General features: G+C 38.3%; 1 protein-coding gene across 1 annotated transcript in view; it reads left to right on the top strand.

The window, feature by feature from the left end:
* The window catches only part of KLHL14 (kelch like family member 14), a 95,963-nt gene extending 71,120 nt beyond the window's left edge, over positions 1-24,843 (top strand). Inside the window, exons 3-8 of the mRNA XM_004422431.3 lie at positions 1,462-1,551; positions 9,183-9,261; positions 16,681-16,871; positions 16,953-17,111; positions 19,899-20,056; positions 22,706-24,843. Coding sequence (XP_004422488.1) covers positions 1,462-1,551; positions 9,183-9,261; positions 16,681-16,871; positions 16,953-17,111; positions 19,899-20,056; positions 22,706-22,846 — 818 coding nt within the window. The 3' untranslated portion in view covers positions 22,847-24,843. The remainder of the gene's footprint in view (positions 1-1,461; positions 1,552-9,182; positions 9,262-16,680; positions 16,872-16,952; positions 17,112-19,898; positions 20,057-22,705) is intronic.
* The last annotated feature ends 363 nt before the right edge of the window (positions 24,844-25,206 follow it).

Raw genomic sequence — 25,206 nt, 5'->3', positions numbered from 1 at the left:
CAGAAGCTGTTTTAGGTTTCAAAGCTATGCCTGTTTCTTATTAATTTTTATTTACAAATCTTAGCTAGCATATATAAGTGCAGTCTAAGAAAAATTATATATAATAAAAATGAAATAAGAGATATATATCATCCAAAATTAGTCGAGTATGAGATAGGCGCACTCTCTCTCTCTGTCTCTGTCTCTCTCTTTGTGTCTCGCTGTCTCACTTTCTCTCTGCCTCTCTTTCTCTCTGTCTCTGTCTCTGTCTCTCTCTGTCTCTCTGTCTGTCTGTCTGTCTGTCTGTCTCTCTCTCTCTCTCTCTCTCTCTCTCTCTCTCTCGGCATTGGCAAAAGAGCACAAAGTAAGAGCTGGCCCTGTCTCATATTGATTTCTCACTGCACTGGTTTCTTAAGTGCTCTGTTGATCCGTGTCAAGCAATAAGTTCCCTGCCTGAACGTGCACATCACCTCCCCATTTGTCCTCACCTAGATTTAAGGTGCCCATATGATGAGCTGAACAAGGACATCATTTTTCCTACTGGTGTCACTGGGCCCAAACCACTGCATGTGATATGAGAACTAATGCTGTGTACGTTTGCATTTACCATGCGATATTATAATAGCAGAGACTAGCACTGCACTGCACCCGGGGTGACAGGGGTGTCCTATTCTGGTTCTGCGTATTTCCCAAAAGAAAATGAAATGAGAACAAATACAGAGAAGCCTGGCTTTAGTGGGTTTCTGAATAACACCCCCTCCTCACAGTTACCACGTTGGGGCAGGGAGAAGGGTGAGACAAGGGGAATGGATATTTCTGATGTTCCTGATGGTTTTTATCTTTGTTACAGAAGAGCTCCTAAGCAGATAGATAGAAAATGTGTGATTGTGCTGCTAATGACATTGTACAGGAAATTAAGCGTATACATTTGGAGAAGGCATTAAATCAGCAGGACCTTAATTTAAAAACTTAAAACTGTATGGAAATTCAGCTTGCTCATTGCTGTGGAATAGAAAGCTACCAAGCACCCTGAGTCTGTTTATGGAAAGACTGCCAGCAAACCAAGTTTGGGCAGAGCATTGTAACGGCTCCAAGCGTATGCAGGGGTATTTCTTCCAAGAAGTGACCCCCAGCCCTGACCATTTGGGAGTATCAATCATTGTTTGAGAATTCGATCCCCATCGTCAGGCAGGTGAGGAGGACTTAAGAATCGAAAGCAGCATGATAGGTTGTTCTTGACTAATTTGTGGAATAACATTATGTAAAATTAATCAGAAGGGGTTGGGTTTGCAATCGCTGTGAACACACCACTGAGCCACTGTGGATTGGTGGGTGCCCCGCTCTGCTGCCTACGCTCTCTTCTTCCTTCTGACTTAGTCTCACATTTTATACACTTTGGTGAAAGCAAATAACTAGTGAGCCAAAGTAGCAAGTTCTAAGATGGAAAATTTCATACATCTTTTTTTTCTTTCTTAATTCCAGTTATGCCATACAACAGCGCGCACCACTGCGTTGTGGAGGTAGAAAACTTCTTGTTTGTGTTGGGCGGAGAGGACCAATGGAACCCCAATGGTAACTATTGAACTACTTACTAGTGGGTGCTCAGCAAGTATGTGTGTAATGAGAGGCACTGGTAGCAATCCATTTTGTAATTACTGTGGAAAATATATTTCCGTGCAGCAGGGACAAATGAAGTAGTCAGTGAATTGGGCTGACAACTGGAGGGAGGGTCAATCATTGAGCTGGCAGAGGACATATGCAGCAGAGCATTCACTCATTGGCTGTCTGGGGATTTGGCTTCGCAATGACGCCCCAGCCCCTCTCCTTATCTATCCCCTGAGGAATGCCACAAGCATCAGCACAGACTCCCTAGAGGCAGGTAGCAAGCCTCAGCTATTCAGCATTCTCACCACCTTCTCCACCACTTTTCTCCTATCTTATCAGGGTAATGCGGTTTCAGTAAATGAGCATCATCTGCAGGCGTGCTGTCCATAACCTTAGCCGAAGCTCTTGTGCAGCGTTTATTACTTGAGACCCATTCTCATCGTTGCCCCTTTTGCAAGGGCTTCTTCCACAGATTATCCTCCATCCTCTCTGTTGGTGTGATTCCTTCATAAATTTATCACAAAGAGAAAGTAAACACTTTAACACACTTTCCAAACCTAACACAGGGAGAACACTGCGCCCTGCAGAATATGCAAAATTATCAAGATATTTTTGGAAAGCTTGCACATGAAAGAGGAGTTGCAGTTGTAGCCTTCTGTGTAACAGAGATAATTATGACTGAGAAGCCATAAAACAGCTTGCAGGTACACATTTTTACTCTCAAACCCCAGAACATCCAGCTGAAATTACATAGACTGCATATATTTTATTGTGAATGCTCTCTTTCAGCATCTGCACCAAGGCAAATTATAGAAATTGTTACATCTGTTCACTCTAGAAAATCTTAAAGGAAAACAACCCAGGCCACCCTCCAAGAAGATTTCTTTGAAGAGAGGAGGCCATTCTTTCCCAAGACCTGCAGGCTTGTTGTTTCATATCTTTCAATGTTGGAAAGGAGACAGTTCCTGGGCTTTGCAAGAAGGATTCGGAACAGCAAAAATGATATTTAATATCTCTCTTCTGACTTATCTTTGCAATGACAGATTTGATATGTCGCCACAAAACCCTGGCATACATACAAGCCACTGTAAACTCCCCGTTTACTGTTTAACTTGATCTTCCTCGGAAGTGATTTGAACTGAAAGGAGCATTTTTAAGTAAACACACAGTACATAGCCATCAGGCTTGTCTGAGCAAAGAATCTGCAGAATGTTCTTTCTGAAGCCTAGATTAAAACGAACACATGACAAGAAAAGGCTGGAAAGTCTGGTTTCTGAAGACAGTGTTCTCTCAGCCTGTCTCCCTTCCCAGGTGGAATAGGCCTCTGTTGAAATACCAGTCTTGGTGCGAAAACAGTTTTCACAAAACACTATGAACCTCCCATTCCCATGAGACAGACCGTAGTCAACAACACGCAAAATCTGCCTCCTAGGTTTATGCCCCCCAAAATAACTTGTAACTGCATACTGTTCAACTTCTATCAAACACACAGCTGAGAGAATGGGGTGGGGGCTTAGGGGAGAGTATGATGGACATATTCCTTCCTCTAGTCTAGAGAATCAAGATTTGATCTTTGAACTAATTCAGACTCCCATAAAAGTGTGCCACTGGACCTCACTGACTTGCCTCCCCCTTTCCTTAGAGGAACAGCAATTTGGTTTAAAGCCCTCAACTAATCTGCTGTGAGAGAAGACTCTAGAAAACACAGCATGGAATTTACTATAGGGATGCCTTTCACTCTCCTCACTCAACATGCTCCCTGTGAAGACCCACATGACAGATTTCTGTCACACCAAAGTACTGAGGCATAGTGTGATTTTGAAAATCACTACTCATGCTATTCATGTGATTTGAACTTGTCTCTTCTCTTTTGCTTTAGCCACTAGGAGCCTCAGAATTGAATTTTAGTAAAACTTTAATTACTATATTTTAATTTTACTTTCAGTCTCAATATGAGCCTGGCAGCTAAGTCTCTCTTTCTCTAAGACCCCTTTTTAGAACTTTGGGAGTTGTACCTGCAAGGCTGAGTCGTTCTGTCCCTGACTTGTTTGGCATGTGAAGTCATTTAGTATAGATCTGGGCGAATGCCGATGAACCACTCATTAGTCTCTCCTAAGTAGAAGAGAATTGGTTACACCATGAGGCAAGCAGGCCAGTCTTTTGTACCTACATGTCAATCAGACAGTCATTGGCTGAGGCTTTCCCCCGGGTTGGGGATGAGGGCAGGCAGTGAGGTGGCCTGTTCAGCTGAGGGCAATTTTCCAGAGAGGGAGCAGCTGTGACTATGAGTAACCAACACTCAGAGCAGCTAGGGAACAGGTGCACCAGTCTAGTAAATGTGTCTGGGCTAGGTACCAAAACACACATCCACCACAATCCCTTACACGTTTTCCATGTAGCTTGGTATTCCATCCATCTGGTCAACCATAGCTGACATTTTTAGTATTGGTAGTAGTATTCATTGAGTACTCATTCTTTCCCAGGACCTTTGCTAAGCACTCACCTGCATCATTTCACTTAATCCTCACAACCATCCAGTGAGGCTTGTTCCATGATTGCTCTAGTTTTACTGTGAGGAGTCTAAGCCTGAAGAGTTAAATAATTGCCAGGACACACAGCTTGCAAGATGAGCTGATTCCAATGTAGGTCTGTCTGGCTCCAGAGCCATAGTCTTGAACCACTGTATTACACTTCCTTCTCACATAAGCATATGTATTTGGTTAGATATTAAGCAACAATCATGTTTTTGCCTTTGATCTTGTGAAATTAAATCAGTATTGTATCACAATGAACAGTGGCTCTTACTCGCTCCCAAAGAACTCTTCCTCATTCCCCGTTTAAAAAACTATGAAGTGACTCTATCATCGCAAAAATATGAGATTATCATATTATACCTCATACAATTAAAAAGTAAGCAGTTAATACCAAAATTTATGAAGAATAGCAATCCTATGATAATATATAACATGCTTTAATTTCGTTGCCGACAAGGAGAAAAAGTTAAAAATCCATGAGTTCAAATGTTATAGATATGTCAGTTCCAAAGATGAAATCTTAAGTTAAACTTTAGTTCTTATGAAAATGGTGCCTGAGATGTGTGTCTTTGAATGAAATACAAAATTGTAAATTTCATATACATGTTCATAAAATACAAATATATATTCACAAAATACAAATATAATTTTATTTATCTTGTCTAGATTACAAGACCAAAATTTGAAATCATAAAACACGTTAGTTACTGGAACTGTAAGCAGGATACATACATTTTTTTCTACTCAGCTATTGGTATTAACTCCTATTAACTCCCTTCATGTCATTAATGATAGAAATACATTATAATATTCTAATATATATGCATATATTCTGTCAGTGCCCCAACTTACAGAGAACCAATTTACACTTGTCACTTACTGATGATTTACTCCAAAAAAAACTGCCCGTGGGGGACTTCCTTTCCTTCCCACTTCTTTCCCCTCCCCCACTGGCTGAAACCTGCCACCCCTTCCTCCATTTCACACATCACCCAAGAGATACTCAACAATCGTGTCTGGTGACAGGGCATCATCACAAAAAGAGAAGTGGAGAAAGAGTTAGAAAAAAATGGAGAAAATGAAACTAGATGGGTGAAGAGGAATCCAAAATTCCATTGCATATGGCCGCCACTCTTAAGCTGCTAGTAGAGTCTCAAAAGAAGCCACAAGGAAGGAAGGAATAACCCATTTTATCTCACCTTCCTCACTCTACCACATTCATTCATTCTGAGGTTTATTATCCTCTCTGCACGTTCTTTGCCATCTCCAAAATGCCTTCCTTCTTTTTATCTCCCCACTCCTCCAACCTTGCCCCTCCTTAGCACCATTGGCCCTGCCTCTGAAAACTCTTTCCTCATCTCACGTCCATATCAAACCAGTCCCTGCTTAGCCTTTTCTCTGAGTGAGGGCCACTACCATTACAACCAAAGCAAACATTGCTAATTTCTACCACCACTGCTCAGTGTGTGAAGGCACCCTGCCCCATTGCTGAAAGGAGACAGATGTCTTCCTCCAAGTGGAAATTCTAAACCAAACTTCACAGAGAAACATTCTTATTCATGGTGGGTATGTTCTATATTCCTTTAACAGCATTAATTTTCAGGTACATTTGAGAATTAACCTTGGAACCTATCAAGAATGATATTTTTTTTCTACAGAGAAATGATTGCAAATTCTACAAAAACTCCCTTATAAACCAATTCTAGACATAATCCTTCCTTGAGTTGGAGCCTCCCTTTGTGGAATCCAAGTCTTATGGGCCATTCTCACTCCTGGCACTCTTAACTCTTTCTGTACATCCCCAAAGGAAACTTAATTTACCACCCAACCAGAGCATGCAAACCCTCCCACATGATCCTTGGAACTCATGATCTCACATCAACAAAATCCTTATAATCCTTAAACTCTCCTCTGAATTCTTTTCTAATCAAAACCCTTCAACTTCTTTTCTAATCAAAACCTGGCTATCTTCTGAGAGTACTGTTTTCCCAGCCACCCTCTCTAATGGGGACTGGGTTCTGCTCTCCTCCCCATACTTCATATTATTGGAGGCAGGTAGCTTTTCTACTTCCTCTTCATTGCCACTCCCACACCCTTAAAATCCACCACTTCAAAGGATGTCTTCAGCTTTTACCACCTGCTGCCCCTTTCTGTGGCAGCTATCCACTGCTATCCTGGAAGCGCCACCTCCTTCACTCTGCCCTACCACTTTTTCCCTGTCCATCATCCTCTCATGTCCTTACTTCCCTCATTACTGAGCTTAGATTCTATTGCCCATCCCTATAATCATGCTAGTGCATACACCTGCAGTCCTCATGTCCTTCTCTCCTTCCGTTATACTTGTTGCTAAAGCTCTGGTTCTGGTAAACCCAACTCTCTTCCACCTCTCCCCTGCCCCTGTGCAACTAAATCTGGATATAGAAAACCACAAGCCACACTGGCTACTAATGAACCATGCTGGCTACTATCCAACCCCATTAAATTTCCCTGGCCTCTCCCACCTTCCAAGTTAATTATTTCACACTTTCTCTCTCTTCACATGCCTCTTTTTCCAAAACCTCCCTCCTCATTCTTACCTGATGGCCTTGCTTCCTAGTTCAATGAGAATAGAAGCAATCAGAAGACAAAATCATCTTGCTACTACCAAATCTATTTACCTACCTCCGTTGCTACCCATATATTTTATCTTCCCTCCTATTATTTTTTCTGCTCCAACCTAAGGCCTATTCCTCATTCTCTCTTGTCTGCTCACTGACTTTCCAGTACTTCTGAACTTAAAAATACAACCAAACAACCAAATAAAACCTTTCTTGATGCTGCATCCTCCAGCTATAATCTTCTTTTTATGGCATAAGTCCTAAGAAGCATTGCGTATCTGCTTGCTTCTGCTTTCTTACATCTTATCCTCTCCTGAGGAGCCTCCACTTAAATTTTCATCCCCCCCGCCCCGTCCACTGAGACAAAACTTGTCAAGGCCACCACCAACCTCCATGTTTCCAAATCCTATGGTCGGTTCTCAACTCACTCTTCTTTTTGAAACCCTATTTGAGATGGCTTCCAAAATACCATACTTTTCCTCCTATCTCTAACAATTCCTTTCCTTTGCTGGTTTTTCTTCTTCTGCCCCAGAGCTCATTCCCAGGACCCATTATCTTCCATTTCCATACTCTCTCCCAAAGGGTTTCATCCTGTTTTATGATTTTAAATAATACCTCTGGACTAATGACTCCCAAATTTGCACCTGCAGCCTCATTTAGCTGGTGGCCTACCAGACACTTTCACTTTGAGATCCAAAGTGGAAGTTAAGGTTAAGTCCAAACCAGAATTCATGATTTCTCTCCCAAACTTCAGCAAATTGCATGAGCTTCCATCCAGTTACTCAGGCTAAAAACCTGGCAGCCATCCTTAATTATTCACTTTTTCTCATACCAATTCCCAGTCTATTAGAAAATTTTATTGTCTGTGTGTATACAATAGATCCCAAACTTGACCATATCTCACTGCCTTCACCTTCGTTCAAGCCACCATCAGCTCTTGCCTTGACTATTACAATGGCCTCCCAACAACTCCCCTGCTTCCGGAGTGGCCCCTCTGTAGTCTGTTCTTCACACAGCAGCCAGAGTGATCTTTGCAAGAGATAAATTAGGCCATATTCCTCATTTGCTCAAAACCCTCTAGTGGCTTCCTATTGTTCTTATAACAAAAGGCGCAATCCTACACCAGTCCACTAGGCACACTGTTCTGGACCTTGACACCTCTCTGACTTCTGTCTAAGTCACCCCAGCATTCTTGCTGGTTTTGAACTTGTGGCCAGCCCAAGGACTTCATACTCACCTGACCCACTGTGTGAGAGGCTCATTCTGCGGATATGTGCATGGCTTGCAAGACATCTGTGAGCAGGTGACCATCCTACCTAAACTGGTCTCCCCTCTATCAATCCCTGCTTCATTTTTCTTTAGAGCATTCATCTTACTTGATAATATATATCTGTTTATTCATTTACAAGGACAGGGACTTTGTCTTTCTTGTTTACCGATATGTTTAGAACCTAGAACACGTAAGACGCATAGTAGGTGCTCAATATATATTTGTGCAATTAATCATTGTGTTGTCTATACATGCCTATGTGAGGCGCGCATGCACACACACACACACACTCACACACATGCTCACACACACATTCTTCTGCCTATTCCTGTGATGAAGTTTAGTACCAATATTTCAATGGTTAGTTACACATGTATGAACAAAAAACAAACTTTTAGAGTTAAGACCTCAGGTGCTTTAGATGATTGTCATCTCAGGTGCTACGCAGAAAATGGAATAACCTCTTCTGCTTCCATTTCTTGCTTTGGTGTGAATCTGTATGTAAAACAAGGTTCATTTTAATACTTCGGAGGTATTACTGTGCTTCTTAGGCTCAACAGAGGGGATAAGCTGGTTACCCAGCTCTGAGGCCTCAGGTTTCCCATTTCAGCAAATGCACCTGTGATATGTCACAGCAACTGTGCTTCCCCCTAATACACACACAGAACTTACATGACGTACATAGACAAAACTGATTTCCTAATGCCAACTCTTAATGTAGAGATTGCTATGATTTCCATGGAGAGAGAGCAGACTCCATCACTGCTAGACTTCTTGGATCATTAAAAAAAAAGGCTCTAACCAGAGATATCACACAAGAAAGTCTCTGGAACTGATTATTTATAGACAAGAACTTCATGTTTTTAAAATATAAAAGCACCAAAACTCAGAAATTTTTACCCTTTGTGATAAAACTGTTTTGATAAACATACTTGCTTTTATTATTATGGTTGACTTATTTTTATACCAACTCCTTCCCAAAAAAAAGGCAGAGAGGAAGAGAAGGAATTGGAAAAACATTTGAGGTGACACCTTTATTCTTCTACTGACTTATCACTTCTCATACCGTGTTAGATTGTCCCTCTACTTAATTCATCTGTTTGTTAAACCTGAGAAAAGAGGTATCTTATAAAATACTATTAAATGTGCACTATAACAAAGGAATCTAAGTTGTAAGGGTCAAATATATTTTTACAGGAAAACACAGTACAAATTTTGTCAGCCGATATGATCCTCGATTTAATAGCTGGATACAACTTCCACCCATGCAAGAAAGGTAAGTGTTTATTTCTTGTGTCTGAAACATTCGTGGCTGCTTTACAGGAAGCATGGATGCTGAATGGTTTTCCATGATAAGGTTTGCTAACCGATGCCAATGAAAGACATATGAGGCAAAATACAAAACTTGGCCTGGCCAATTTAGATTAACTGCCTTATTAACTCAGTGGAGAAATATAATCAAATAAGTCAATTGTTTGTCCTAATGTAGGAAGAAAGAATTTGTATGACTTGTCTTCCTTTACTATATTGCATTGGTTTTTTGGCAAGCAGGTCTACAATCTCACTGACTATCCCACTCTTCTCAGTTATAAGATATTTAAATCCTATAATTGAAATATAAAACACTATTCTCACAATGATATGCAATTTGATTCAGAAATTTCAAAATTAAAGTTTTCAAGTCTCACTGATTCAAATCCTTTACCTTTGCCTCCTCAAATATCTTCCCACCATACATTCAAGAACAGGTCATTTGTTAGCTTTTTTTTAAAAAAAAGTTTTGCAAGGTGTCCTCTCATTTTTTATGTATACAGTGTTTGTCTCACCCAATTCTCCTAGCACCAAAGGACAAGACGGCGACTATATTTATACATATTCGGCCCTCCTGGCTGATACTTAGGCGTGAGATGATGTCTTAATATGCATATGCAAATTCACACGCTAAATTTTGAACACTTGGTTCTTTTCATACAGTATCTCAACATCCTCTTGAGCAAATTCTCCAGTATAAGAGTAACAGTAAGCTGCAACCTATTTCCTCTTCTTCATTGAATTATTCAAGAAATAATTTTACTTCTTGTTTCCTTCACCTTAGCATCTCCTTTTTTTAAAACAGTCAATCATATTGCACTGAGATCATATTAGATCCTTAATCACAAATCTCAAGTTAAGAGGAAATTTTCAGATCATACCATTCACTCAAAAATGTACATGACTACAGGAAGACAGTATGAATTTATGCCATAAAGAAACCCAATAGCTAACTTCCTGGTCCATAAAGAAACCTGATATCTAACTTTTTAGTCCACATAAATACATTAAAACTCTTTTTCAGGAGACTAGCAGCTATACACTGAAAATGATGGGGCACAATATATTATAAGGACCACAGTCCTTATAGGAATGTCTCATTCAAAGGTACCTCAAGAAATTATTCTAAGTCAATTAATATCTTGACAAACTTCTCAATCTTCCCGTTGTGCACACATGTATACATAAAAGCATCCTCATGTCTTCCTCCGGTGCACCTTGTTTCTCTCTTGTTTTGGGGGTTATTTTCTGGTTGCTGTTATTGTAGTTACATCACTTTACCCTTTAATCAAAACCATTCAAAAAAGTTTTATTTAAAAAAATATTTTGAAAATAAATATCGATAACATGTTTGAAGTGTCAGCATCTCATCACCACGGTCCCCTTTGCTGGGGGCTGTACACCACGATCATTAACCTTTGTGCCTTCGGTTTGGGAGGCATAACTCACGTCGCGGTCAATTATCTCACTGTAGAGCCCCTAAGGATGAGAAGTATTGTTGCAAAACCTAATTAGTAAATTTTTTAAAAATGTGTATTGTTTACTTGATATTCTATAATGACTTCCTCTGAGGCACTATGGCCTACCGTGGCAGGGTTCTACTTAGACAATTTTTAGCAGCTCATTGACCTGATAAAAAGACCTGCCATGGTCTGTCGGCGCCCGGCAGCCACCGTTGACAGGATGGACTGTTTAACATTTCTTTCTAAGTCATTATGGTATATCATGTCAGGTCCTCCTAGTAAAAGAAGTTTTTTTTTAGATTTAGAACAATCAACTCGATAGACCAAATAAAGAGCTCCTTACGGAGCTGAATGGGAAAAGGCAGATCTCACAAATGCCCAGTCAATCTTCTAGCTCCATATCTCCTATGGGTTGGTTGACCCAGGCAGCAATGCATAACTTAAAATGAAGTGTTTCTGTCATTGCCAAGCCTCCATCCAAAATAGCAAGTACGATCAGTTACCAGCATGGTTTAATTGGTAATTAAAAAGAAGAAGAAAAAAATACGTAAAATATGTGAGACACTCTTCAGATTAGAAAAGTTTCTTGAAACATTTAACTGAGTTAATTTTGCATTGTGCAGATCATGAATCAAACTCACCAGAAGTTCCCCAACTCCCCTCTTCCTTCAGCTGCTACTAAACTGCTGAAAAGTTATTATTATGCTGAGAAGTTACCAAACTGATTGAGAATAATAGAGCTGTGTCAGGGGTAACCCACTGTTACAGAGCTGGCTGGACAGAGTCCTAGGATAGCTTACCTACTCAGAGCTTCCAAAGGAGTATAATGCAAGTACAGGGAAATATAATGAAAGTCAGCAGGGAAATGGGCACACGGCCTCTAGGCTCACTCAGCTGTGGGTCAGCTCATGAATCGCATGCCTGTGCCCTATGAATTTACACGGAAATGATTAGATGAAAAATATAAACTTAAATGTAATGCTGATGAGTTGTTTTGGTCTCAGATTTAGGATTTGATTCTTCTGAAAGAAGAGGGTAAAAATGAAAATTCAGATTAATAGAAATGCTTTGGTGACTTTAAATTTTTTTCAATAAAAATAGACATTTTAGGGGCTGGCCCAGTGGCGTAGTGGTGAAGTTCGCATGCTCCAGTTTGGCAGCCCGGGGTTTGCAAGTTCGGATCCCGGGTGCAGACCTACTCACCGCTTATCAAGCCATGCTGTGGCAGGCTTCTCACATATAAAGTAGAGGGGGATGGGCACAGATGTTAGCCCAAGGCCAATCTTCCTCAGATGTTAGATCAGGGCTAATCTTCCTCATCAAAAAAAAAAAAAAGACATTTTAGGTATTATTCTAACGGAGATCTTACCCTTTAGCTAGTCTAGAAAAAAGGGAAAAGAAAAAGAAAAAGCAGTTTGGAGAGCATTTGGAGAGCAACAGCAACAAAGTTTATGTTTCACGGAGTAATGAAAAGCTAGAAGCAAATACATCAAAAATTTTCCAAATTTAAATATTTTGTTTCTGGCAGCCTTAAAAGAAACAATGCAAGACAATATTCTGTTTGAAAACTCTATTGTTTTTAACCTGATGATGAAAGTCAAAAATTCAAGCTGGAGATAAGGTTATGGCAATCCAAACTCATGCTTTAGGATATAAACTGACCCCTCTAAGGGTCAGAAGGAACTTGTAAAGACCTGTACAATGTGCAGGGTTCAAAGTATGTTTGTAGAAGTCAGTGGTAGTCTTTTTAAACTTATCTCAATACACTGAATATTGCCTCTGGTGTTGGGGGAGGAAAGGGCGGCCAGAGGAGGGAGAGATGAACAACGTGCAACACAAATAGTGTAATCCTATTAAAAAATCTTGAATAATCTTGAGCTTACTTTTCCAAAACAAATAAAATAGCCTAATCAGGTGTGCTCTTCGTGTGGGGAGGAGAGGCAGGGAGGATCCCCAAGAAAGACCTGGTATGATAAAATTTTAGCCTTGAGGAAATGTTCACAGTTGCTGACAGACCATTAACTATCCAGTGTTTCTATAATGTATTTCATGAATTCTCCCCTTGGGCGTACAAGGGAATACGTCAAAGACTCAGGGTCTTTGCTACTGGAATTTCTACATAAAAATGCACTTTTAGTCAGGAAATGAAAGCTGTTTACTTTTTTCCATTCAGATCCTAACAGTGACACTGTGTGGATAAAGCTAGGAGTACACATGGACCATCAGATTAAGAACGGCTGGGCTAAAAAGAGAGCAAGTTCTGACAGGCTGACTCAGTGTCACAGTGTGGACGGAAGGAGCCAGATCAGAAAAAGTGAGAAATGAAATTTAGACTAGATAAAAGGAGTTCACACTGCCAGAGGGAGATCTTTCTCTTATTCTTCACAATCTAAACTTATTGGAGGGAGTGTTTTCATATTTGTCATGACTAACAGGCATTTTCTCTTCTAGACCTTTATGTAGTACATAGCAGAACTCACCACCTTACAACCCACATAATTCAAATTATCTAGAGATGGCCCATTAGTGAAATTAGTAAGTTAATTATTTCAGAGGCTCCAATACCTGTAATAGAATCATATGGAAGAGGGATACTGACTTACCCTTGTATCAATGCTGCAAAGAAATATCTGTGTTACTTTAGTATAGATTTTTGTAGATATGTGTCACTCTTTTCAATGAAACATTTTAACTTAAGAAGGTAAAAACACTTTAGTTAAATAACCTTGACTTATCATATTCAATAGGAGAACAATTGAAATCTGGTTAGAGAAATGGAAGGAATCAGTGGTCCATCTGTATGCAATTAATTTTGAAATTGTTTTTAAACCTAATTTTAGGGCCGGCCCGGTGGCTTAGCGGTTAAGTGCACGCACTCCGCTGCTGGCGGCCCGGGTTCAGATCCCGGGCGCGCACCGACTCACCGCTTCTCTGGCCATGCTGGGGCCGCGTCCCACATACAGCAACTAGAAGGATGTGCAGCTATGACGTACAACTATCTACTGGGGCTTTGGGGGGAAAATAAATAAATAAAATCTTTAAAAAAAAAAAAAGATCCGTTAGAGCTAACTCTGATGAAATAAATTGGATATTTTAAAAAAAAAAAAAACCTAATTTTATGTTTAGATGAGCTTTTACTCCTCTATACTAGGAAATCCCCAATTTTTTTTGGTTAGTGATTCCTTTGATAATCTGATTAAAAGCTTCCTCCAAAATCTTTCTCCAAGCATATTTCTCCAAAAAATGCATAGGTACAACATATATATGTGTGTGTGTGTGTATATATATATATATACACACACACAACATTTTATTACAATTTTATTATAATTTCAGAGCTTCGTGGACCCCTCAGAAGACATGGGCCCAGGTTAACAACCTTTCCTTTGTGAAATCCATCTTGCCCACTCTTTATTTTCCTTTTTACCTTTCTCCTTCCTCGTTTTCCATCACTGTTGTTCTTCACCATCCTTCTGAATTTTCCACAACACACATTTCTTTCACAAGCATCAAGAAAATCTAGAAAAAACAAACATAGCCAAAATATTACTCCAACATTATCAATGATGCTAACAATTCCAGGACTATTAAAAAAAAAAAAACTGAACCATACAATCAAGCAGTCCTACTTCTGCAGATATACCCAAAGGAACAGAAATCAGGATCTTAGATGTCTGTTCTCCCGTGTTCCTTGCTGCATTATTCACAATAGCCAAAATGTGGAAACAACCTAAGTGTCTGTTGACAGACAAATGGATAAAGAAAATGTGGTGTATATGTACAATGGAATATTATTCAGCCACGAGAAAGAAGGAAATTCTACCATTTGCAACAGCATGGATAAAACTGAAAATCATTATGCTAAGTGAAATAAGCCAGATGGAGAAAGACAAATACTATATGATATCACTTATATGTGGAATCTTTAAAAAAAAAAAAAAGTTAAACTTAAAGAAACAGAGAATAGAATGGTGGTTGCCAGGGGCTAGGGGTGGGGGAAACGGGGAGAGGTTGGTCAAAGGGTACAAACTTTCAGTTATAAGGTGAATAAGTTCTGAGGATCTAATCTACAGCATGGTGACTATAGTTAATAGTACTGCAGTGTATACTTGAAATTTGCTAAGAGAGTAGATCTTCAGTGTTCTCACAAAAAAAAAGGTATCTGTGAGGTGATGGATGTGTTAACTTGACTGTGGGAAACATTTCATACCATATGCGTATATCAAACCATCATGTTGTGCACTTTAAATATATTACAATTTTATTTGTCAATTATACCTCAATAAAGCTGGAAAAAATAAAATAAAACTGAATACATCACCATCTATAACATGTAGCATACCTATATGGTAATAAATCATCTAAACAAGCGTTAAAGAATTTAGTCGTCACTTAATATATTATTAGGAAAAGTTTATATGCAAACATCTTGATGGCTGATTTTTAAAAACTTTTTTGTCCAGGTAATATTTAACTGATGGTTCCTGAGTAAGAACAAAATGCTGGACACCATGACAAACACTTTACATATGTGTTCACAAATAACCCTGTGAGGAAGGTGCCATCATCATTGCCATGTTACAGATGAGCATCTGAGGCTGAGAGGGGTGAAGTAAAGTGTCAAAGGCCACACACCCAATAAATCATATAGCCAGGCAATCTGATTCCAGAGACCAGACCGTTAATCAAGATGCTATGTACTGCTTCCCAGAGATATTGGCGCTTTGTAAACACAACTTGGAAAATCCCCAAACCATATATGTTTATCTGATAAAACCTCTAGGGCTCCTCATCTTGCTATTGACATTGCCCAAGAGTCTTGGCATCAATTTTTATGAAGACCGTTAGTTCATCAAACATAAATTGTATTCTCTGAGGGGCTTGGCACTTAACAATAGTACTTATTCAGTATTAGACCACGTGTTATCTTTATGAAATATATTATTCCAGTAGCATCAATGAGAAGAAAGAAGCAAAGCATCAAGGACTTGCTTAAGATTTCAGCCTAGTCATCCTAACTCCAAGTTTCTGAGTCCGCTTCCAACCTTTATTCTCCCCCTGCTCTCGTATCTTGTTAGTTACGAGTCTCACGTCTTCCTTTAAAATCTCTTCCACGTCACCTCTTTCCACGTCTTCTACTAAAACTCTAATTCAGGTCCTCAATACCTCACTCCTAGATTATGGTCTACCTCAGAACTGGTCTCCCTGACTCCAGTCCTTTCAACACAACTTGCATCTTGTGCCTGTGATGGCATAGTGGGATAATTTAATATATAGCATCTCTTGAAGAGAGACTAAAAAATACCCCATAGCTTTGTAAGAATCAACACCGGAAACTACATTGGTGAAATTCCTGTAATTGTTTATATAAGAGCAAAATTTCAACACTATATTCAGTTCACAAAAGTTTCTCTATTTGCCATAGTACTGGGGGGAGAAAAAGAAAAAATGGTAATTGAAGAAAAATTTTGATGATGTAGTTCTCTTATAAATTGGGAACAATGACCCTTGAAGGACCATAAAGAAAGTGAATGTCAAGATAATTTATTATTGTTACATTATCCACCTCATTTTTCACTTTGTCTTACTGGGCTGTGATAGCCTTACAAGGTACCAAATATCCCAAACATTAGTGAACACCTGAACAGTGTATAAAAAGCAAGATATAAAGAGCTGAAACAAAGAGTTTGAATGAATTGAATGAATAGAGGTGAATTTCTCCTCTACTTTGACTTTAATATCAAAAATGTTAACCAGAATGGGCAACACATATGATTACTGTGTAAGGTCTCAGAATTATAAGGTAGCTATACAGGTAATTTCCAAAGGTATGCAACCCTTTCTGAAGCAGAATATACCTCCTTTCCCTGACTGACTGGGCTCCTTTTGTGATTTATGGTGGATTGTTGTTTTCATCATAGAAGAGCCAGTTTTTATGCATGTCGGTTGGACAAACATTTATACGTTATTGGTGGAAGGAATGAAACCGGCTATCTGTCCAGCGTGGAGTGCTATAACCTAGAGACAAACGAATGGCGTTACGTGTCCTCTCTGCCACAGCCGCTGGCAGCTCACGCAGGAGCAGTGCACAACGGGAAAATATACATTTCAGGCAAGTCATTCCTCCACTTTCTGCTACAAAGTTCAGCTCCAAGGCACTTTCTTGACTTGTATGTATATGTTTAATTCACAGGAGGTGTACACAATGGAGAATATGTCCCATGGCTATATTGCTATGACCCCGTAATGGACGTCTGGGCTCGAAAACAAGATATGAACACAAAACGCGCCATCCACACTTTGGCTGTAATGAATGATCGCTTGTATGCAATTGGAGGAAATCATTTGAAAGGTCTTTTTATTTTTCTAATCACAATAACATTTGCATCTCATGTTTCTTGCTAAGGGGCTTTCTCGTTAGATAATCATAGTTAACCAAGTAAAAAACATGTTGACCAAATAAAATCTGCTCTGTGTAAATTACCAGTACCCTTGGGCAAACGTTTATTTTGGCTCTTCTGCAGATAGGATTATTTTTAAGTTAAAGAAATGAATTAAAGAAATGAATGTTAACCAGAAGTGAATAATGATGTCTACAGAAAATAAAAAACGAAAGCATTAATAACTAAAAAGCACAAACAATTTGTTGTAGTAATGAATTCAGTAAAATAAATTATTCCTTATCACCAAAGTTATAGTAATGGATTTTTTCCAGAAAATTGTTTTTTGTAGTAATCTTATAGAACTTTAGTCATAGCTGCACAAAGAAGCTAACACGTGATTTTTCTTAAAGAAAACACTTTGTAGAATTTCATGTCTAAATTTAGAATCATTTCTTTTAAGAATTGAATATCAAACTATGATTCTCAAATTCTTTCTATTTGCTTTTTTAGATAAAAAACTTATTTAAAGCATAGTATTTTTGAAGGCATGTTTTGGCACTTTTCCTTGTCCACATATGTATATGACTGCCAATTTTTGTGGTTTTTATGCATGAATGTAACTTTACATGCATGTATATAACACTGAATTCGACAGGAAAGGGGAGAGACCTCTGATATTGAGAGTGTTATTGAACTGCTTTGGGCTTCAGTTTCCTCATCTGAAAATAAAGAAACTGGTCAAATTGATATCTAAAACCCCCTCCAGCTCTGACCTTCCATGATCCTTGAAATTGAACTAAGTGGGAAACAGGCCATCCAAGTATGGTAGATAAGACCTATCTGTGCATTTATTTTTCAATCATACATCCATCTTAAAAAATGGGTTTTCTATTTTTCCTAATACATATTTACCCAGATGTAATAAAGAGAAGACAAGTGTAACTTTTATGTAAATGTTTCCAAGTTCATATTCAACCAGAAATGTCAATATCCTAATCTATGTCTGGCGCTCATCTTAGAGCTCGCCCCACTGGGAGAGGATTATCTTTACTGCTGCAACTCTTCCCTTTTTATTCTTTTTCTGTTTCACTGGTGCTCCCTCATTTCAATCCATACATCATTCCTTTATATCAACATACTTTATGTTAACTTTGTAGCTTTTTACATTAAAATATGATTTCTGCAAATTTCTTTTGCACCAGAATGCCTAAATGTTTTAGGAACTTTTCATATTTAAGGTTATACTTGGACAGAAAAGACTTGGGTAATGACAACCTAAGTGAGAAACCAAAATTAGGTTGGCTCAGGGAGGCATCATGGCGTAGAAGAAAGGGTATGCATCTAAGCCTGGGTTTGAATCCCAGTTACACATTTATAGTTGTGTGGTCTTACTTAAGACACTTAACCTCATGTCTGTAAAAGAGAGATAATTATCCTTTCCTTGGTAATTGTGAGGATTACAGTCAACACATATAATATAGGTATTTAGTACAGAGAAGGCACACATATCCTCAGACGATGCCAGTAGAGCTTCAGAACTGGGAATTTGCCCAAATTCTTATTCCAAGTATATATGCTTCAAAAGTTATCATCAATAACCTTAATGGTAAAGGAAAGGAATATACCAAGAGTAGCAGTAAGCACATTGCTCTATTGTTCCCAAATCTATGTGATTTATTTTATGTTAGAAGTTAGTGGCCTGAAATAATCTGTCTACCTCTTCAAGAATGAAAATTATACTTTTTGGTCTACCTTCTCAATTACTTTGAAGAGTCCAGTATGTTGATTAATTTAGTATATGCAGTGCAATAATCAGCTAGCGCGCATTTAACTAGAAGAAACAAATCATTGAAGATTTGGTCTGCTCGGTGACCATGCAGCTCCTACTAAGGATGTTTGACTCCCTAAATTAAAGGCATGGTTCCGATGGAGTCTGGGAACCTAAGTTGTTCTCTAAGACCTAGTGACTCTCCCAATCACTAGGAAACTTTATCAAAAGCAGGAGAAGCCCTTCAGTAGAAGTTAGGCCCCTGCTCTAAACCTTGATCCTTAGTAAATACTGGAGACTGTTCACGTCATCATAGCTGTTTATAAACATAGGCTGTAAAAAAGGTAAAGATGCTAGACAACATTTTTAATTAATTAGAACATTTTGAGAGAGGTAAGTATTCATTTAAGAAAAACAATATAGTAGTTTAGTCTGTAAAACTGTGAGCTCTGAAGCCTGTTCACCTGGATTCAAATCTCAGCCTATCTACTTACTCAAATCATTCACTTTCCCTGTCCCTCAGTTTTCTTACCTATAAAATTGATATAACGGTATAACTATCTCATAGAGTGACTGAGGGAATTAACTGAGTTCATTTATATAAAGCACTTAGAAAACAACTAGCTTGTTATAAGCACTCTATAAAACGCTTGCTTTAACTCTTATTTTAAACTTTTTCAATAAGGTTTTAATAAACCATTTTTAATAAGATCTACCCCTGTATAATCAAACTTTACAAAAGACATCTAGTTAGAAATTCTTGGTTTGAATTAACCCCAAACACCCAAAGTTTAGGGGTTTTGTTTGTTTTTTAGGTCTTTCTGACATGTCTCCCAATTTCACTAGTCCATTTATTTATACACTTGTGTCTTCAAAGACACAATTATCTACTTCTTGACTTTAAACTTTTTTTTTAAAGGAAGCCCTGGCCTTAAATTCGGATGCTGAGAGTTTGTTTTTTGTGGTTCCCTTTTGCTATGTGTCTTAGGTTTCTCCCACCTTGATGTAATGCTCGTGGAATGCTATGACCCAAAAGGCGACCAGTGGAATATTCTCCAAACTCCCATTTTGGAGGGTCGAAGTGGTCCTGGCTGTGCAGTGCTTGATGACAGCATTTACCTTGTGGGGGGCTACAGCTGGAGTATGGTATGTGTCCACATTTACCTCCTCCTGCTCCTTTTTGTTTGTGCTTACTTTTTATTTCCCTCCAAATGTGTTACCACCCCAACATGTACCTGTTAAGAGTGTCGGGCTTACATGCAAGCAGTAAATTAGTTTAAGTAGTAGAATAGAATCAATGTGGTTGCTGTACAGCTGGCTTGCTATCTGGCCAACTGTATCACACAGTGCGGTAGGTCTCTGGTTCTCTCCCACCCCCGTGCCTTTGTGATTCTGGCTTTCCAACTAAAAGTCAGACTGAAGTGGTTTTACAAATGTTCTGTTGAAATTGTTTGAATAGGAGAATCTGAAAAGTTTCTGACCAGTAAGGCATAAAAAATGGAAATTAATTGCTCAATAGCCACAAATTCTATTTAGGATGTGTTAATTTGCCATTGCTTTTCACTCTTTTCCTCTCTTTATCATGAAGTTTCCAAACATACACAGAAATTGAGAGTACAGTGGGCCTTCATTAACACGTCATACAACTTGAACATCCATCAACGTTTTGTCAGACTTATTTCATCTATCCTCCCTTTAAAAAAATATTGGCTGAAGCAGTTTGAAACAAATTCTAGACATTATATTTGTTTCGCCCTAAATGCTTCAGTACTTATCTAAAAAGAAAATCATTCATTTATGTAAACACACTACCATTATCACATCCAACAAAATTAACAAGAATTGTTAAATTAAAATTGATTGTTGTTAAAATTGTTGTTAAAATTAAAAATAATAACTCTTTTGTATGCAATCCATATTCAGATTTCTCTTATCTGACTTGGAAAAAAATGTATTTTTCAAATTGGTATGTTCAAGTCAGGATCCAACACATCTCACATGTGTTTGATTATTATATCTCATACATCTCTTGCAATCTGGAAAATTACCCCTGCCCCACTTCTTGTTCTATGGCATTGACTTGTTGAAAAACAGGGTCAATTATCATTTAGAATATCATATATTCTGGAATTGGCTAATGATTACCTTGTGATATCTTTTTTTTTTTTTTTTCGTGAGGAAGATCAGCCCTGAGCAAACATCCACGCCAATCCTCCTCTTTTTGCTGAGGAAGACTGGCCCTGGGCTAACATCTGTGCCTATCTTCCTCCACTTTATATGGGACGCCACCACAGCATGGCCTGACAAGCAGTGCATTGGTGCACGCCTGGGATCTGAACCCCGGCCGCCAGCAGTGGAGAGCATGCACTTAACCACTATGCCATGGGGCCGGCCCCCTGTGATATCGTTTAAAATAGTCCTGTCTCTGTATTTTCTATAGACTGGAAGTTAGAGATAAGGACTTAATTAGGTTCAGCTATTTTCTTTTTTTTTTATTTCTTTTGTTGTTGTTATTATTTTTGAGGGGGCAAGAACACCTGGGGAGGTGGCTGTGTAGTTCAAATTATATCACATCAGGAAACACATAGTCTAGTGGCCTATGTATTCACTTTTTAAATGATGACTGATTTTATATTTTCCAATTACACTTTTTTTTATAAGATTCATTTGGGGTTTTAATAATATTAGTTAGTTTTATTCCTTTTGCATCAAACAAGGTTGTTATACAAAGTTTTAGAGGGTTGGCTCAGTGGTGTAGTGGTTAAGTTTCACACACTCTGCTTCAGCAGCCCAGGTTCCCAGGTTTGGATCCTGGATGTGGATCTACACCACACATCAAGCCATGCTGTGGCAGCAACCCACATATAAAATAGAGGCAGATGGGCACAGATGTTAGCTCAAGGCCATGCTTCCTCAAGCAAAAAGAGGAAGATTGGCAACAGGTATTAGCTCAGGGCCAATCTTCCTCACCAAAAAAATAATGTTTTAGGGAAGCTTTAAAAAGTTATTAGTTGTATGGAGGCAAATACGTATTGACACACATAACTAGATATCGGTACATGTGCTTGTTCGCTAGTGTAAATTGCTAGCTGCAATTGTATATGTGTTTGGAACCAGACATCAGGAATACACTTTCAGAAAATGATTATTAGGTTGGTTGGGAATTTTATTTGTTTTTTGCTTATGATAAAAACAAAGCTGTTTTGGTTTGGAAAAGGAAATGTTATACAAGCACTAGTCCCAGAGGGTGACAAAGGAAACAAGATTAAAGACATTTTTTATTTCTCATGTGGCCTCTTGAAAATAAACCAATGTGCGAAGAAGTTGGCAAGATTTCCTTTCCAGTTTATTTTAAGCTAGTTTTAAATCCCATCTCTGATTCTCTACAGTAGTAAAATAAAAATGCAAAGGTGAGGCAACAATCAAAAAATCCAATTTACTTCAATTAATTGACTATTTAAGGTAAATTTTTCTTTATTTTAACTTAAACCAGCTGGATAATTTCCAATTTTTGGTCAATTATTCTACAGGATCTGTTGATCATCTAGGGTGTTCTAGGTACTTGACTTTTGTTAATAGTCACACACACACACAAATAAACAAGATTTTGAATCTTGTCAATCTCCAGTTTTCCCCTGGAATGAAGCAGTTTAAAATCCACTGCTTTCATTGGGAATTTTTTAGCATGAACAGAGAATCAAAATATTTTCTTCCCAATGTAAAGGAGATAGATAAGGTTGCCATTGCACTTCCCTGAACATCCTTTCCTAAATGCTCCCTGCTCTGCCATTACAGGGGGCCTACAAGTCATCTACAATATGCTATTGTCCAGAAAAAGGCACCTGGACAGAACTGGAAGGAGATGTAGCAGAACCACTGGCAGGCCCAGCCTGTGCAACAGTTATCCTGCCCGCTTGTGTACCTTACAACAAATAACAGCAGGAAACCCTGAAACGAACAGTATCACCTTCTAGGAAGCAATGACGTCACTATTATAATAGGAGCAGTGCATTCTAATGGTACCACTGCCGAAAAACACCCTTGGTTTCTGATGATTTACAAGTAACTGCAAAAGAAAAAGACCTGTTCCTGAACAGATACCGTGTCTGTAACTCGGATCACACCAAACTTCCTGTGATGATAGACTCTTCCATTTCAGACTGGTTTTAACTTGTCCCAGCTTTACATAAACTCCTCACATGGATCGTAACTTTCAAAAGGAGAAAGACACAATACAGAAGAGTGCACCCAGAGAGACCTAAGATCAGTATTGTGCATTGTAGTCTACCTGCATGTGATCTATGTTGACGTTTTGGGGATATTGTGTTCATGAATGATTCAAAATTTGACCCACCAAAATGCTTACACTGCATCACAGAAATTGCCACTTGATTCTATATTCCTAACCTGTGGCTACATCACAGACTCCATAGGCAAAGCAGTTATAGAAAGTCATATAAGATTAAAGAGGAACACTTCTTTTTATATAACTTTGTTTCATATACCTTCTGCCCCTTACAGCACCTCATGGGATCAGAAAAGAGAAAGATGTTGACTCTTGTAGCAATTGCTTTCTGCCCAGTAGGTTCTAGGCTAGCCAGAGTCATAATTTCTGTGTCCTTAATTTTGTATGCAAGATTAAAACAAAACACACTCTGTCACTATTCAGTTCATGGAGGCTCATGCTTTCTCATTTTTTGCAGTATATAAGTAATAAACACACCTGTTATTTGCTTCAAAGGGTACAACTGACACAGTCAGTCATACAATAGTGAAGAGATTCTGTTGGATAACACAGCTGATCCAAACTTAACCCATAACGAAAACTGGGAGATTGCTTTCAGGAATTCAGGGACAAAAAGAGAGAATAATTTCTTTTAGGTACAATCCCACTTGTCTCTGTCCCTAAAACACATAATTTCAAAGAGCCACAAGAATGAATTATAGCTCCTGACAAATATTTCTCCCTCTTCCTCACCTTTGGCTCTAGAAATGTCTCTAGATTTGGCTCTAGAAAAGCACAAAACTTACCCTCATTCTTCCCCTAACTCATCCTGTTTTGTTTGTTATCACCAGAGATGCCTGAGCTCAGTTCAGTGAGCAATTGCTAGTCGTCTTTAGGAGCATGAGGAATTCAGGAGCAGAAGGTCAGGAGAGCATGACGTAGTTTTAGTGTGGCCAATCAAAGAGCAAAACCGGCAGGAACATGAATTTGATTTTCCAGCTCTTCGGAGCTGGAACAACAGTTAGGAGTAAAGAAAAGTCTAAAGTATTTTTTTAATCACCCAGAGATGTTGTTGAATCCCTCAACAAATGTGTCGTTCAAAACAAAAGCTTGAGGAAGCCACAGATTAAAAATGCCTTGGTGATAAGCTGTCACTGCGGAGCATGTCAAGATGGATGGGTGTACTAGAATCCAATGCCGTTTCTACAGTAAAGTGCAATCTTTGTTGTCTTTGTATTTATTTGTATGTTCAGATCCAAAGGATCCGTTGTAAAAATATATATATAAATATATATATCCAGTGCAATCAACTTTCATTTCTTTTTCCTTGAAAGCATATGACTATATAGAAATAAAGAAAATTTACAGTACAGTACTTTGTGAGAAAATTCCAGCTGACATCATGAAGAGAACAAGGTCTGCTTCAGAACCTTTTATCATCACCTGTCATCATTTCTTCTGAAAGTCACAGTTTATACAAGGATATTTGCTTTCCTTAGACTTGTTCTTCATTTATTTTTTATTTCTAGTCAAAATAAATAAAAGCATTTATGAGAACTATAAGTAAAGCTTTCTATGTTTCAGAAAGACACAAACTAGTAGAAAGTGAAAAGTGAATAAATAAGTCACAGAGAATGTAAATTTTGTACAGTATTAGAATGTGTAAATGAAGCTTGCTTGGAAGGGGAAACCTTAAAATAAAAACTTTATATACTAATTCAACTGTCTCTCATATTCCTACTTATAAAGCATGTGTATAAATCTCTACATTGAATTGTTTTAAGGTTTGTAATATGTAAATGCATATATATTTTTATTCTGAAGATATACTTTATAAGTTTATTTATATTCCTGGAAATATGTAAATATATACAGTATAGACAATGCTCAAAATTATGGAATGCTTTAGGAAAAAGTTGTGAGTTAAAAATCATGAGTCGAATCTGATTTTCCACTGGAATACTGTTGTAATAAGGCATAACTTATCCAAGATCTAATAACTAAATATTTATAGAAATATGTATTAAACAATAGTTGCATACCTTTCTATAGAATAAGTGAGTCACACATT

This window comes from Ceratotherium simum, chromosome 14 (assembly GCF_057802395.1).
Source record: "Ceratotherium simum simum isolate JZ-2026a chromosome 14, ASM5780239v1, whole genome shotgun sequence".
Taxonomy (NCBI): Eukaryota; Metazoa; Chordata; class Mammalia; order Perissodactyla; family Rhinocerotidae; genus Ceratotherium; species Ceratotherium simum.
The sequence above is the reverse complement of the archived record's forward strand: the minus strand, read 5'-3'. Positions and strand labels throughout refer to the sequence as shown.